This window comes from Hypanus sabinus, chromosome 12 (assembly GCF_030144855.1).
Source record: "Hypanus sabinus isolate sHypSab1 chromosome 12, sHypSab1.hap1, whole genome shotgun sequence".
Lineage (NCBI taxonomy): Eukaryota > Metazoa > Chordata > Chondrichthyes > Myliobatiformes > Dasyatidae > Hypanus > Hypanus sabinus.
The window spans coordinates 22,305,568-22,322,890 of record NC_082717.1 but is presented as its reverse complement, the minus strand read 5'-3'; the positions used below and the strand labels follow the sequence as shown (position 1 = coordinate 22,322,890).

General features: G+C 41.9%; 1 protein-coding gene and 1 pseudogene across 3 annotated transcripts in view; one reads left to right on the top strand and one right to left on the bottom strand.

Annotated features, from left to right (window-relative positions):
- Positions 1-1,249: 1,249 nt before the first annotated feature.
- On the bottom strand, positions 1,250-8,015 carry LOC132403300 (galectin-8-like; annotated as a pseudogene).
- Positions 8,016-8,116: 101 nt separating this feature from the next.
- The window catches only part of LOC132402708 (alpha-actinin-2-like), a 104,058-nt gene continuing 94,851 nt past the window's right edge, over positions 8,117-17,323 (top strand). For 2 of the 3 annotated variants that reach the window (XM_059985669.1, XM_059985670.1), the window contains exon 1: positions 8,117-8,495. In XM_059985669.1, coding sequence (XP_059841652.1) covers positions 8,271-8,495 — 225 coding nt within the window. In that variant the 5' untranslated portion in view covers positions 8,117-8,270. The remainder of the gene's footprint in view (positions 8,496-17,323) is intronic. The other variant, XM_059985665.1, reaches the window with a different exon arrangement.

Genomic DNA, 17,323 nt, shown 5'->3' with positions numbered 1-17,323 from the left:
GTGCCTGGGTCCCTGGAGATGTGAAGTCACAGCACAAATGGATGCAGAAGGTGAAGGAATATCCTCTGTTCAGTTAATGAGGGGGTTTCAGGGCGAAGACGTACTGATGATTGAAAGGGCATTTATATTTCAGAATCAGATTGATTGCCACTGACAGGTTGTGAAGTCTGTTGTTTTGTCACAGTATTAGAGTGCAGGTGGAACAAATTACCAAACATTAAAAAGTAAATAAAGAATGGAAGAGGAATAGCATGGAAGTGTCTGTGGCCCATTTGGACATCAGATGGCAGAAAGGAAGAAGTTCCTCGAAAACAGTTTCTTGCCCCAGGCGGTCAGACTGATCAACCCTTCCAACATCAACCCACCCCCCCCACCACCTCAGCATAAACATCACTTTATGTACATCAGTCCATGTATAGAACCATTACTTGTGATTATAGGGTTGCTTTTATTTATATTTATTTTCTTTATGCTGCATCGGATCTGAAGTAATAATGAATTTATTCTCCTTGACACGCATTTACTGAAGAATAACAATAACCAGTCTTCAGTGTGTCCTAGGAAATGATGTTCCACAGCGGCAAAGCTTCCAGTAATGCCGACATTTATTCTAGTGCTCAAAGTTCAAAAATATTAAGTGCACCAGATGAAACATCAACTCTACTGCAACAAAACTTTTATTGCTCCCTTTGAACATTGAAGAACATATGATCTAATACACAATATCTGTGTCTCTAAATTCTCTGCTTAAATTCTAGTAGCACCATCAAAAGAGATAACAATGCAATTAGTTTCTAAGACACATTCTACTTTGGGGAAGCCAGATCAACATGCACTGTTGTAGATTGTTTTCTGCAGTGCAAGTTTGTGGCAATTTATTAAGTGACAACGTTCAAAATCATTCGGGATCTATTCTGGAAATACATCATTGAAACTGAACAAGCAGGAAAGCCCAGCAAATACCTATTGATTTGTACAGTATGCAAGTTTGGAACTGGGTTTTGCTATAATGCTACATACCTATGAATGTCACCAACATTTACTATCAGTCTTCCAAGTAAAGATTAGTCATTCAGAAAAAGGTGCTGGAACCATATCAGCATATACAAACCAACATCAGTTACCATCTGAAGAATAACCAGATGCAAGCAAGTGAATGGGAAGAGGATGACCAAAATAATACTCTGACATTTAAGTTGCAAAGACAAATTAGAATGACCAATAACAAGCCACATAACAACTTGCACAATTACCGCTTACTGACAGTGTTATCCAAGAACTGGACAGCTTTAACTTGAACTGTCCCAGTAATTCCAAGAAAATCAACTCTATCCAGACCCATCCTGTGTCGATAATCCAGGAAATGTTTCCCATTAATCACAACTTAGTAAATAAATACAAAAGAGTTTCATTTAAATGCTACATTTTTCATCTGCAGCTTTAATGTACTGAACCAAGTCATTTCAAGCCAATCGATCAATACTGGCAAACAGTGCCAATTGCACTCACCTACCCAATATCCTTTAACTGCTCATCCAGTGTAACACTGTTTGTGAAGGAGATACAAATTCAATATCCTCACATTGGATTTTATTCAAGGAAACAAATGTCTTCCTTTGGTAGGGCAGTTTTTTGGCGGGGAACTGAATCTTATCTTCAAATTTAAAATCCTCAGGAATTAATCATCTAAATATTGATTAGTTACAGTGTATGAATGTGTATAAAACCCATTTCAGAAGCACTTATTCCAATGGGGGGTGGGGTGGGGTGAGATCATGCAAACTCCCTACAGAACCTGATGGGATTGAAGTTTGCTGTCCCAAGCCATTATGGTCATGTGCCAGCTTGTTTGAGAAATGCGACTACAATGCAACAGCGCAGCTTTCAAGCAGAAGTAGCACCACTGACCATTGCCATCTCCATGTCTACCCGTGTCCTTCACTGGGCTTGCTCAAGAACACCCACTCTAAGTGCAGGGGTACAAAGGCAACCACAGCCTTCCATCGCACCAGGAATTCACGGACACTGCAGCTGAGACTTGCTACGTAACTCTGAACAGACAAGGTTAGGTTTGCTGTGGTGACATGCTGTTTACGAAGCTGCCTGATTACTGTGATCAGCTACAGATCTGAAAATGAACAGCAGATGCCAGAAAACCAAATTAAAAGCAGAAATGGTTGGAGATGATCAGCAGGTCTTTATCAGAACATTTCAGCCCAAAGTACAACAATCTCTTCCTCTCCACAGATACAGTTTGGCCTGATGAGTATTTCTAGCAATTTCTGACAATAGATCGGTATTTGGTTTGTTGCAGCTTTCAAGAGCTGGTACTGAATTCAACACTTTAAGATCAATCTCCTTTATGCACCAGAACTGGACTGTTCTGCTGTGGGGACAAACCTCTGTAAGATTCTGTAACTCCACCTTTTGTTTTGCACCGATACTGCTTGAAACCCCCAGCAGACCAGGCATTCTCCAGTTGGTTTCAATTACCTGCAAAAGCTCTGACCCACTTTTCAGTTTCCTGTTCTGATGAAGGATTTCAGGCTGGAATATTAGCCACATCTCCCCTTCCACAAACATTTTATGTTCTTACTTTAGAAGACTTGCATTACCTTGAACTTGTCCACCATTACAAAGAAAATAATTTCAAATGGCTCTCCTTTCTTGAATGGCATCTCATATTTTTTCATCTCACGTCCCCATTTTTCCCTTTCAAGTGTGTTGCAAACCACATATTCCGATCTCTGAAAGCGTGGATTGAAATGGAAGGCAATGTCTGCACGAGGCTGCTTGCTGCTTCCGCATTGAAAATCCACTTGAAATCTAGGGCAAGATTGTATCGCTGCGATTCAGTAATAATGTACATTGGTGTTGGCTGCTATCGAAAGATCAAGCTCTAAAACTGGTTTGATTAAAGTATTGCCAGCACGATCAGGTTGCTTGGTGATTTAGACAAGGAGTCAATTTGTAATGAATGGGAGTGACGATAGCAATTTGAGGAGACCAGCTTGGATGAGTACTTGATGGGCCATGGGTCCTTTTCCAAATACATACAATCCTCAAATCAAAAATCAAGTGGGCCAATTCATACATTTCCCCAAATACAATGGAACATTAATGTCTGGTGCACAAGTTATGAAATTGCACATTACCGCATTCACCTCACTTCAACACAAGTTATTTTTGTAAACAAGCCACAAAATATAAATGTCCATGGTTCAATTTAAGTGACTTGTTACTTGGCAGAGGGGAAGAAGCTGTTCCTAAATCGCTGAGTGTGTGCCTTCAGGCTTCTGTACCTCCTACCTGATGGTAACAATGAGAAAAGGGCATGCCCTGGGTGCTGGAGGTCCTTAATAATGGACACTGCCTTTCTGAGACACTGTTCCTAAAGATGTCCTGGGTACTTTGTAAGCTCGTGCCCAAGATGGAGCTGACTAGATTTACAACATCCTGCAGCTTCTTTTGGTCCTGTGCAGTAGCCCGTCCATACCAGACAGTGATGCAGCCTGTCAGAATGCTCTGCACGGTACATCAGTAGAAGTTTTGGAGTGTATTTGTTGACATGCCAAATCTCTTCAAACTCCTAATAAAGTATAGCCACTGTCTTGCCTTCTTTATAAATGCATCGATATGTTGGGACCAGGTTAGATCCTCAGAGGTCTTGACACCCAGGAACTTGAAACTGCTCACTCTCTCCACTTCTGATCCCTCCATGAGGACTAGCACGTGTTCCTTTGTCTTACCCTTCCTGAAGTCCACAATCAGCTCTCTTGTCTTACTGACGTTGAGTGGCAGGTTGTTGCTGCAGCACCACTCCACGTGCTGGCATATCTCGCTCCATTTGGCACATCTTCACGGAGCGGTGCCTTCAGAAGGTGGTGTCCAACGTCCAACTGGGACATGCCCTCTTCTCATTGTTACCATCAGGTAGGAGGTATAGAAGCCTGAAGGCACACACCGAGTGATTCAGGAACAGCTCCTTCCCCTCTGCCATCCAATTTCTAAATGGACATTGAACCCTTGGATACTACCTCACAACCTTTTTTATATTACCACTTTTGCGCTATGCATTTTAACTTAACTATTTAATATACATTATATACGTACTGTAATTCAGCTTTTTCCCTTCATTATTTATCATGTATTTCAATGTACTGTTGCCATGAATTCCACAACATTTGCAGCTGATATTAAACCTGATTCTGACTCTGACAAGATAAATTGGTTGGTAGGTCAATTTGTCATTGTAAATTGTCCCATGATTAGGCTTGATTACATGGGAAGATGGCTGGGCAGGGCTGCTGGAAGGGCCTATTCGTGCTGTATCCCGACAACAAATAATTAAGTAATTGGTCACCTGTATTGGAATGATGTTTATTATTACTGTATTAGAAAACTTGACATTTCCTATTTTACAACAGCAATTCTATAAAATTATGAAATTACAAAATAGAGGGGGAAAGAAAGAACAATGAGGCAGTGTTCATGAACAGTTCAGAAATCGGATATCAGGTATTAGCATTTATCTCAAACTCTTTCTTCACACGATTCCTTATCCACCATTTATGATTTAAATTATTATTCATTTAGATATTATTTGCTTTTCCTTGTATTCTTCTTTTGCACATAGTTTGCTTGTCAGTCTTTGAGTGTGGTTTTTCATCAATTCCATTGTATTTCTTTGTTCGACTGTGAATGCCTGCAAGAGAATGAATCTCAGGATCGTATATGAGGACTAAAGTGCTAAAGTCTTAGGCGCCTATCTAAATCAAGGGTGTCGAAGACCTTTTCGCTGGACTATAGTAATCTTATGAATTGCACTGTTCTGCTGCCGCCAAAAAAATGTGATGATAAACCTGATTCTGATACGGGTCTCTGTGGCTGAGAGAAGTTTGGAGGCAGGGAGAGGGGAATCATGGTTGGGAAAAAGAGAAGGGAGCGGGAAACACCAGAGAGACATTCTGTAATGATCAATAAACCAATTGTTTGGAATCAAATGTCCTTGCCTGATGACTTAGGGCTGGGTGTATCTGCACCTGCCGACCCTGACTCTCCTCCTCTGCCACCATCCCAACATCATTTCTCCTGCCAGATTTACAAACACGCCCTCCAGACTGATTTAAAAGAGTACTGTGTCAAAGTCTTCGGCATCCTAGCTATATGCACTGTTATGTGCATAAGACTTTACACATCACTGTACATACTTTGATAATAAATTTACTTTTTATTTTCTCGGATGAGGATGAGGTAATAATTCTATAAAGCTGTATTGGGATAACATCGTTGTTTCTCGATCCTACTTCTATACAAGGATTTAAGTTAATTTTCGGCAGTTGCTGTCTGACGATGACAGGAAACCTGTGCGGGAGACTTTTCTTCAAAGTGGAAAAGCCTTTGCTCTGGGGCAGTTCCACTCTCTCGACATCAGAAGTACGGGTCCAGTGGTACGAACAAGCCTCTCAAACTGGCGTCTTCCTTGTTTGCAGAGACTGATCATGACACCTTCCGTGGCTTGTCATACTGGAGCGCTGCAGTAGCTGCAGATTTCATCCCCGCAGCCCGCCGGAGCCGACTTCAAATTCCGGGACAGGCATGTCCCTAACACACCGGGTATTGGGCAGCCAGCTACCCCCATCTGGTTTAGCCCACCCGTCGATGCGATTACCGGGGTCTGGCCTCTGTCCGATGCAAACATTTACTTGGAGTCACGGATGATAACTGAGTGTCCGGTGGGGTCAAAAGGTGAGTGAACTGCCCCAGAATGGACACGCCGAAGCCCTTCAACAGACATGCTTCTCCTCCTTCGACACTCCATACACCCCGAATTTTCAATAAATTGCCTATTACGGTATATCAGGCAAACCGGCAGAGAAACCTAGCCCGGTCCCAACACAGCAGGACGTGTCGGTTCAACCCGTACTCTCACGTCGGTGGGTTGGAATTTGAATCCACACCCCACACATTCAGAAATCTTCCTGCAACTAGAAAAGTAACACTTACAAAATGCTAGAGGAAATCAGCAGGTCAGGCAGCATGTGTGGATGAGGGCAAGACAGTGGATGTTGTCTGCATGGAATTTAGAAAGGCATTTGACGAGGTCCCACGTGGGAGGCTGGTCGAGAAGGTCCAGTCGTTCCCCGTTCAAGATGAGGTCGCACGTTGGATTAGACATTGGCTTTGTGGGAGAAACCAGACAGTGGTCATGGAGGGCTCCCTCTCTGACTGGAGGCCGTGCCTAGTGCTGTGCCGCAGGGATTAGGGCTGCGTCCTTTGTAGTTTGTTATCTACATCAATGATCTGGGTGATAATGTGGTTAACTGGATCAGCAAATTTGCAGATGACACCAAGATTGTGGATGCAGTGGACAGTGAGGAAGGCTATCGTGGCTTGCACGGAGATTTGCATCCGCTGGAAAAATGGGCTGAAAATGACTGATGGAATTTAATGCAGACAGGTGCAACGGTAGGACCAGCCAGGATCGGTCTTCCACAGTGAATACTAGGGCACCGAGGAGTCTGGTAGGACAACGGGATCTGGGATTACAGGTACACAATTGGTTGAAAGTAGATAGTGTCGAAAGGAAAGCTGTTGGCACGTTGGCCTCGATAAATCAATGTATTCAGTGCAGAAGATAGGATGTTATGTTGATGCTGTTTAAGACGTTGGTGAGGCCTAATTTGGAGTATTGTGTGTAGTTTTGGTCACTTCCTACAGGAAAGATGTACATAAGGTTGAAAGAGATCAGAGAAAATTTACGGCAAACACGAGGAAATCTGCAAATGCTGGAAATTCAAGCAACACACACAAAATGCTGGTGGAACGCAGCAGGCCAGGCAGCATCTATAGGGAGAAGCACTGACGACATTTTTGCCTGGCCTGCCCCGTTCCACCAGCATTTTGTGTGTGTTGCAGAGAAAATTTACGAGGATGTTGCCAGGCCTGGAGGACCTAAGTTATAAGTAAAAATTAAATAGGTTAGAACTGTATTCTTTAGAATGTAGAAGATTGAGACGAGATTTAATAGAGGTGTACAAAATTATGAGTGGTATAGATAGGGTAAATATAAGCAGGCTTTTTTTCACCTGAGGTTCCGTTGGACAAAAGCCAGAGGTCATGGGTTAAGGGTGAAAAGTAAAAAGTCATTCTTCACGCAGAGGGTCGTGAGAGTGTGGAAAGAGCTGCCAGCACGAGTGGTCCATGGGAGCTTGATTTCAAAGTTTAAGATAAGTTTGGATAGGTATATGAATATTAGAGATATGGAGGGCTATGGTCCCGGTGCAGGTCGATGGAAGTAGGTTGTTTAAATGGGTTTGGCATGGACTAGATGGGCCAAAGGGCCTGCTTCTGTGTTGTACTTTTATATGACTCTGTGTATATAGAACTGATGTTTTGTGCTGAGACCTTTCATCAGGACCACTGAAGCAAAGCTCACTTTATTCATAAAAGTTGAGAGTTTATTTTTAATTTATTTGACTCTGTCTGCACGGTGCTGAGACCAGCAGCCACGGCCCATTCCTAAATGCTGGAGAAGTTAACGGCTGAGGCACCCTCTGAACAGGGTGGGACTGCAAATCTCAGGGTTTGGACATCACCCTGTAAATATGTTTCCAAATGAGGGTGGTGCGGGGCTTGGAGGGGAACCTGCAGCTGGTGGTGATGCCATGCACCTGTTGCCCTTGTCCGTCATGCGTCAGAGAGAGGGTATCAGAGTGCTGTCAGGGCTGAGAGAATTTATGTTTGGAATTTATGAGAAATATTAATATAAAGTGTCACTGTTGTTTCCGTACGAATGTTTCACAACCTCTTTAAACCTCGCCACAATATATTTCTGCAGATATTTACTCCTTTGCTCGACGCTTGTAATAAAAATGCACAGCTGAGTGTAGGAGCGGAGCCAAATTGAACAGGCGTTGCAACGCTGTGAGATAACTGAAATGATGCAAATGAACCAAACTCGTTCCAAACGGAAGCGTGTGGTTATCCTTCCGATCCGGTAGGGACAGCTCCATCGTTACATTCCCAGTCTCCGGGAACGCGCATGTCTCGTCCGCGCACACGGACCCACGTGACCGTGCCTATTAGAGCGCGGCGGCGGGGGCGCGCTCCGGGCTGCCGCTTGCTCCAGCCGGGGGTCGGGTGAGGGTGTGCGGACGGAGTGTCTGCCTGTTGGTGAGTCAACAGCAAGGCAGCGGCAGAGCAGAGCTCACCTGTGGGTGAACATTCAGAAAGGTTCCCTTTGCAGGCAGTAGCGGCAAAGCATCATCATGTCCCATGTGGAAAACCGTGCCATGACTTTTGTCGAAAACCGTTCCACGACCCATGTAGAAAATCGCCGGGTGACCCAGCTGGAGAGCCGCACGATGACCCAGACAGAGACCTTGCAGTACAGTCACAACTATGAGTACGAACTGCAGGACTACATGATGCAAGAGGACGATTGGGACAGAGACCTCCTCTTGGACCCTGCCTGGGAACAACAGCAGAGAAAGGTTGGGGAGCTTTTGTATTTTCTTATTTTGTTTACAGGGAATGAGAATTGTCTGTAGTGCTGACTTTGAATAGCGATTAATTAGAGCCAGAGCAACGCATAAAGAACGTGTATTGCTCAAGATTTCCGGCATCTGCAGCGTCTTCTCCATATTAAGTTAAGGGCATTTGCCCGCAGCCCTGCTTCAAGTCTCTCTTCAAAAGACTTGGGCTCAAAAATGTTGAAGTTCATTGTCTTAGACGTGCTTGTACACGCAATGAGTAATTGCCATGAAAATGAGTTTTTTTCTAATTACAACAGCAGGGTACATTACAGTCTGCCAAGTGCAGTACTGAGGGAGTGCTGTGCTGTTGGTCACGGTGTTGTATTCTCAAGAGGAACAAGAGTGTGATCCCGATGACCAAGTTGGCATCCTTCAGTCTACATCACAAATGGATTTATCTAGGCGTTTACGTTTTCTATATTATGCTAGCGTGCGTGCTGTTCAAACCAGTGTTGGTTGTGTTGTTACATGCAAGAGGGTTATCTGTGCAAGTCCATTTTGGGGGTCTCTTGGGTACGCCTTAATGTTAACAAAAACCAAATCAAAATTATTTATTGTGGTCTGCATAATATATGTGACAGTCTGCTGAAAAAAATTAAATTGTATGTGCAGAGTAAAGAACAAGGATTAATACTCCTGCTCTTACTCCTATTTTCTGCTGGACATGAGATGTGCTGAGAGTTATAACAGCTGATGATGTCTTCTTTTAAAATAGATGTGACAACTAATAATAACTAGAGTTCCTCTGTATTATCATCTCTCCTAATCCATTGTATTAAATTAGCATTATATGAAGCAGTTGTTCCCTCACATTGGTATAAAGCCATGCCAGCCGCTGCACTTTTCACATTAGTCACTGACAAGTAATAGTGTCACCTTCGCCTACTATTAGTGCCTTAGTATCTTGGAAAGAATTGAACAGAGCCACTACTACATCACCCCTTACCACAATTCTGTTGTGCACCATTCAGCTAGGTCTTCTAACTATACAGTCACAGACTACAAGAAACTCAACTGATCAAATTATAAGCATGTTTATTACTTGTAAGGGAAAGTCTGCTTCCATTTGTTAAGTTGTCAGTAGGTAGCTTCAATCTTATAGCTCAAAACAGACCATTTTTATAGTAATGTGTTTAAAGTCTAGTAATTCATCAACTTCATGTCCTTGAGGTCATTCCATCCCTGAATTGCATTCCTTTCTTATCTGCATTCATCTTGAATGAGCCCATTTGTCTTTGAAGCTTCTTTCTCCCCCTCCCCTTCGACAGCTGTGTCCTGTTTTTCACTGCTGTCTAAACAGTTCCTCCACAAAACACATACCCCCCCTTGCAAGCTTCCCATCCAAATACATCAACAAACTTGCAATGCACTCTGGAGTCACACAGGTTCCATTTTGTCACATCACATGTTTAACAAGCTTTCTTTTCTTCACCGTTGTGAGAGGGTCTTCATGGGGGCCAATGTGGTGCTGGATGGTCCTGTGGATCTGCTCCTTTGTGATGTGGTCCAATTATGAGATGCCCAAGATGTTGTGATAGCATCTCATTTCCAGTGCCTGTATCTTTGGTGAAGAAAAGAAAGCTGAGATGGTATGGTCATGTAACAGCCTTGCAAAGACTGTTATAGAAGGAAATGCGGAGGGGAAAAGGAAAGGGAGCTAGAGGATAAGGTGGACGGACAACATTAAAAATGGACAGGGAAAACATTTGGGGTAACCTAGGCTCTGGCACACAACCGCAACAGATGGAACAGACTGGCACCCCGACAACTCCACCAGGAGTTAAGGGTGCAAGGCAAGGCAATTTTACAAAAGTTATGAAGTCTTCAGGGTTACAGATATGTTTCCCCAACCCCCAACCCCAAATTTATAAATTCTACTTTGGCTGGATTTCTGTCCATGAAAAGACCCAGAAAAAATATAACATGTAGTTTTTTTTTTAAAAAAGAGCAAGTAATGCAGACACAAAAGACTGCAAATGCTAGAAATGTTGAGCAATACCCAAAAATGCTGGAGGAACTCATCTTCTTTAATGAGATGTGGCTGCCTGCAAGGAGACAAATCTCAAGATGGTATAATGTTATACATATTTTGATAGTAATTGTACTTTGAACTTTGAAATCAGTGGGTCAAGTAACATCTATAGAGGAAAAAGGTATTGGATTGAGACCTTCGTCTGGACCTGTCCATAGATGTTGCCTGTCTTGCTGAGTTCCTCTAGCACTTTCTTTGTTATTCTGGAAGACTGGTAATGCCTTGTGAAGATAATGGGAGGGACTGGTCAGATCCAGTGCTAAGTGGTGTCATCTACACTTGCTGAACTTAAATATTTGTAAGCATTGGTTGGAAGGAATAGTAGCAGATTATTTTAGATTAATGCATCACTTCAGATATCTGGGACCTTTCGCTTTCGAGAGGTGGATGAATCCAAAAAGTTGTTGAAGATTCAACTTGTGCTATCTATCACTGTAAGATTGGATCACTACTGCATATTTTTAATGGAGCATAATGTTATTTTTACCTCTTTTTAAATGAACCTGTGGAACATTTGGTCAGCATCTATTAAAGGAGAGTTTTGTCATTAGTCACATCATCCAGCAGCATATCCAGATCATCCAGTTCACTCCATTTCTGAAAATCAGTTTCACTGAAGTTGCTGAAATCAAATATCAAAGCCACAAACAAAATTTTTTGCCTCCATCCCCAACCTATTTTTACTCAAACCTGTACTATCTTTCTGTCTTCATTCTCCTTGTTGAACCAATTCGTGTGGAAAAAGGAAAGTATGCCTCATTAATTATCTGGGTATGGAATTTCTTCAGGTGTGTAACTGTGCTTGTGTTTCATAATGCCTAGTGGAATTATGTCAATATCATGCACAGTTTTTCCTCCACAGATTACTTTCATGCTGGGATTCTGGTGAAAAGTATTCCATTAGAAATACAATGCTGAGCAGGTTGACTTTACCTCTGGCGGCTCTCTGAAAGGTTGTCACATTTCACACCCTTTCTCCATGTTCCTGTGCATTTTCTTTTGTAAGTTACCATTGAGTCATGTTCCGCTGCCTTTAAAGTAAATGAATTGTCTATCACGAAACTTTACTGCCTGCACAATGTTTTCCCAATCTCAATTCCTTTGGCGTTAGTCAGTCCCCCCCCCCCCCCCCCCCGCTTGTTGCCAATCTTCCTACCATTGGAAACTTTCTCCTTAAACTCCATACAAACCCTTCGTTATTAGTCTTATTTGTTGCTGCCTGGTCCTACCCCACACTTAATTTATGGAACAGGTTCCATCTGGTGAAGTGAAAAACACTAATTCACCTCGCTGAGGAAAGGGCAATTCACTTCATGGAGGTAGAAAAAGCCAGCTTTAATGATAATTATAGAGGGACCTTATTTTGGAAACAATGCACAGAGATCTACAATGAAAGGAATTATAAAGTAACATAAATCACTGATGCCGTCATAGATCTGTGCCCATCTCAGGTTCCTATCAGGTTCTGGACTGTTCAGCAGAGCCAAATGACCTTGCAGCAGTTGTTTGGAGTGGAGCAAGGGAATTAATGAGTCATTAGTAATGAATAATGGGTATTCACTAAGTATTTTGGTGGCAACAAAATTAAATGGAAGAATATTGGAATTTTGATCTGCCACAGAACTGAAGGTGCACAATTCAGGCATTGCATTTAGTTAAAATTATAAATACTCACAGAATTAAATGTCTGCGTGTGAACAGTGTAATATCCCATTACATATTCTGAAGAACCAGTGAAAGTAATTTCTGTTTGCCCAGATTTCCATGCATTGTTTTGGCTATGGTAGTTGAGTATAATTTATAAATCTGTGAATTTGGGCTGGTGGTGTAGTGGCATCAGCACTGGACTTCGAGACAAATGGCCCTGAGTTCAAATCTGGCTGGGTCCCAACCTGGACAGCAGCAGAATCTGTGTGGAGGAAAAGCCTGGCGATCTACTTCTGTATCTTGCCACGAAAACCCTATGGACAACTACACTATCCATAAGGTTGCCATGAGTCGACACCACAACACTCAACAACAACAAATCCTGATTTTGTGCTTAATGTCCGGAGGACCCATTCAAGAATTTAATGGTACAGTGATCAGTGGGCCTCAAAAACAAATGTTTGTTCATTCTGGTCAACTTCAAAATTGCTACATCTGAGTCAGAATCAGGTTCAATATCATCGGAGTACGTTGTGAAATTTCTTGTCTTTGAGGCTGCAATACGCAATAATAGAAAAACATTTAATTACAGTAAGTACATACAGAAGCAAATTGGCAGAATACAATTAATGCAGAGGAGGACAGAGGCTGGATTCAGGGTAACATATATATTGCAGATGTGGATGCAACTGATAAGTATAAATTTATCGGATTTGATTTTTTTTTCCAGAAGAATTGGGCCATGTGCTCTTGTGAAAATTATCTGAAACGTGTAGCAGTGTTGTGCAGGTTCGTGTTATACAGCACTGAGTCAGAGCCTTCAGCCTAAGTTGTCCCAGTTGCCATATCCCTCCAGGCCTTTCATATCCATACACAGTACCTGTGCCAATTCCTTTTACTTGTTGTATATGTATACACCTCGACAGATTCCTCTGGCAGTTTGTGCCGTAAGCTCATATGGAAGAAGCAGCCATTCAGGTCCTCAAATCCTTCCCCTCTCACCTTAAACCTATGCCCTTAGTTTTAGAATTCCCTACTCTGGGAGTGGAGAGACACAAATTCCATTCTCCTTGTCAAAGCCCTCATGATTTTGTTCATCTTTATGAGGTACCCCACGAGCCTCCTGTGTCCCAGGGAACAAAAGTATCAGCCTATTCAACTTCCTTATAACTGAAGCCATTCAATCCTGGTGACATCCTTGTAATTCTTTTCTGCTCCCCTCTCGGCTTAATGACCTTTCTAATATAGCTAGGTGACTAGAACTTCAAACGCTACTTTAAATTAGTAATGCTTTTCTTAAAAACTTAAATGAACACTGGATTCATTTCCATGAGAGTGTCATAGAAAGGTAGAGGAGTTGTATTTGTTTATATAAACTTGTTTCCCCTTTAGGGTGTTCAATATGCAACACCGTTTTCTGTATTATAACTAAAAAAAAGTTACAGAGTCTGTTCCAGTGAGTTGTAGTGTTAACATGTCCCCTTGATCTCATTGTGCTTTCCAACTCTGAGGTGTCTTTTGCATGAGGCAATGAATTGAGACCTCACCTGCAACCAGAGTGTTCTTGGAAGATCCACATACACAATTGGTGGTAACATTTACCTGTTGACAGTGCAACATTTTACTAACCAATATCAGAATGTTTATAAAAAATCTGAAGTAGTGATTATTTCATTCTTTGTTGAGGGAGCTTGCTGCGTGCCATTTCCCTACTCTTCAGCATTGAATTTATCCATGTAGTTGATGTAGGTATTGGGAAAAGCACAATACAAGTTCAATTTTTTCCATTGCATGGGTTCCAAACCTCAACCACTGATGTGCAAGGAGCACGAACCATTTTGATGATTAATGAGGATTAGAAATTAATTGCAGTATCCAAAGCACCTGCTGTTTCAGGCAGGTGTATACAGAGCAGCCAATGCCTCATTCAGGGGCTGTTTCTACTTAATTACCTGCAAAATAATTGGTTTTCATTTTGCACCATCTGTGTTAACAGTTATTTGGTGTATTGCAGTAGTGTAGTGGTTAGCACGATACTTTACAGTGCCAGCAACTTGGGTTCAGTTCCCAACTCTGCCTGTAAGGAGTTTGTATGCTTTCCCATTGACTGCGTGGGTTTCATCCAGGTGCTCCGGTTTGCTTCCCACGGTCTGAAATCATACCAATTGGTAGGTTAATTGCTCATTGTAAACCGTCCTGCGATTAGGCTGGGATTAAATCTGTGGGCTGCTGGGTAGTGTGGCTCTCAATATAAAAAAGTAAAATCATGCTTTGTAAAGGTGCAATGTATATTTAATCCTTTTTACTTAAAAAAAAATTATTGAAACACTGAAATTTGCTTTGAAAAATGAGTAGTTCGCTAGGAGTGCTGGTGAAATCTCATAACCTTTAATAGTCTCTTTAATATCAAATATTACTATATTTGTATAAACTGACCAATCTTATCCATTTCAGAGATCAGTCTTGTGAACCTCCTTGACCTTGCCCCCAAGCAACAATATTATTATTGTTATTTTTGGGTTGTTTGGAGTTCTGTGGAAGGAAGGAGAACATTAGCCATATTCTGAGAAACCACAATTATTCTTTGAAAAATTAACAGATAGAATGCTCTGTCTTGACCACTTCTGTAAATAAAATAGACGAGACAGAGAGTAGATCTAAGTAGATTAGTTTGGATTTATTATGGTTACAAATGTTACAGGCACAATTATCCAATTTGACTTTAAGGTTAAGCATCTGTTACTTTTTATGGCCCTTTATGGTTTAATATTTGTCTATCATATTTCTCTATGTATCTGGTGACACATTTAAAATTATACATGCATTGTTGAAACAGTGATTCCAAGGATGTTAGAAAATTCAGTGTGAGTGGATAATAAGAACAAAATTTCCTGAAAAACGCTGCAGGCCAGGCAATATCTATGGAAAGAAACAGTCAAAATTTTGGGTTTCATCAGAATGAGTAAAAGTTAGTTATCAAACATTGTATTTTTCCTTTTTTCCATTAATCTGATTTACTTTTTTTAAACAGATTGTCCAGACAGATCAATTGCAATGAATTATCTGTTGCACTCTCCCTCGGCTGGCGCAACCAAAATTTGTATCATCCATTCTGTTTTGGCCTTCATGTTCAAACATTCAAAGCATATTTAATATCAAAGTATTTATACAGCATACAACCCTGAAATTTGTCTTCTCCACGGACAGCCACAAAACAAAGAACCATGGAATTAACCCGTTCAAAGGAAAACATCAACTCCCATCATGTGTTTTTAAAAAAAAATCGCACAAATGGCAACAAAAGAAGGGGAAGCACAGAGTATAAAACTCAAAATCAAAAGGCATATTTCAGCTCAGCACAGTGTTCATTATCTGCAGGTCACCCCGATTCAAACCCCTTTGGCCACCCAAAGGGAGCAGCCAGAATTAGTACACAACATGAACCTGAATTGGAGTCCACAGTCCACAAACCTCATCAACTAAGTCTTGCTCTGTCACTGTCCTCTGACAGCATCAAGGTAGAGAGAGAGATCATTCGAATGCAGCGAGGGAGAGGGGGACTGTCAAACATTGACACCATTGAATGAAAGACTGGTAGATGATGCTGAACACTCGCTCGTCTTCTGCATTGGCTCCATGATTTCAATCTTCCTCAGCGCTTTTATCAGCTGGAAATGGAGTCAATCATGGGCCTGCACCCTATCTCCTGGCCTCCCTGCTATACACTTGCCTTGCAGCTTTGTGGAACCCTCTCGGAGACAGCAAAGCGTCCCACCGGCCCAAAAACACTGGCAGAACATGGATAACAGGCTCCAACAGTAGCAGGACCAGATCTGAAATAAAAACAAGACAGAAAAGAAGTGAAAGTAGTTGCTTCGTAAACTGTCTTGAAGATATCACTTCCAGTAGTGTTGTTTGCTGGTGCTTTCTTCTTCCGGAAGAACAACACTCACGCAGTCGCAGCCATTGCCTTTATTCTGTCCTATCCCTCCCCTTTCCTGCAACTTAAAACATGTTCGATGCCTAACTTCCCTGATGCCTCGATGAGTCCTTGGCCTGAAATGTTAATTCTCCTTCTCCCTCCACAAAAGTTTCCTCATCTACTGAGTCCTTGAAGCATTTTATTTCTATTTCAGATTTCCATCATCTGCAGTTTTATGCCTTTCGATTCGGTGTAAATGGGAGTTTATTTCTTTGGAATCTTCTAGAAGTGGAATAGAATGGAGTTTACAACTCAGTGGCCAATAAATTGGGAGGGCAGATCACTCTCTGCAAGCTACTTTAAAGCACTCAGTAAAAGCTCAATGTGGAGAGTAGTGGAAGCGGAATATAACAACATAGAAGCACGAGGCCATTTAGTGCCTCCAGCCTGCTTTGCCTTCAAAAAGGATAATGGCTGATCTACTACTTCAGCAGCTTTCTGAATGCATTTCCCTCCATTTATTCAATAATGAACTTCAGTCACTTTCTGTCTTAACCATGCTCAGCAATTGATTCCCATGTTCAAAGTACATTTATTATCTAAGTATGTACACTACATATAACACTGACATTTGTCTCCTTATAGGCAACCCCAAAATACAGAAACCCAATAGAACCCATTTAACAAAAAAGACTGTCAAGCACCCTCATTGTGCAGGAGGAAAAGATCAAATCATGCAAGCCACTTATTTGGTTGACTAGTTGTGGGGTTGACTCCTGGTTCTTGATAGCCAGGCCAGGGGAAGGTCAACTTCACATCTATCATGTCTTGTTGGAATTCTATACATTTCAAATGCTCATTTCTCCTTCTAATGCAAGTGACAAACCCATCATCCCAGGATTTGATCTGGTCAATGTTAGTCACACTGCCTCTCTCACAGATGGGCCCAATCATGCAAACTGTACCATAAAATATAGGAGCAGAAGTAGGCCATTCAGCCCATTGGGTCTGCTCTGCCTTTCGATCATGGGCTGATCCAATTCTTCCAGTCATCCCCAGTCCCCTGCCTTCTCCCCATACCCTTTGATGCCCTGGCTAATCAAGGACCTATTTGTCTCTCCCTTAAATGCACCCAGTGACTTGGCCTCCACTGCCGCTCGTGGCAACAAATTCCACAGATTTACC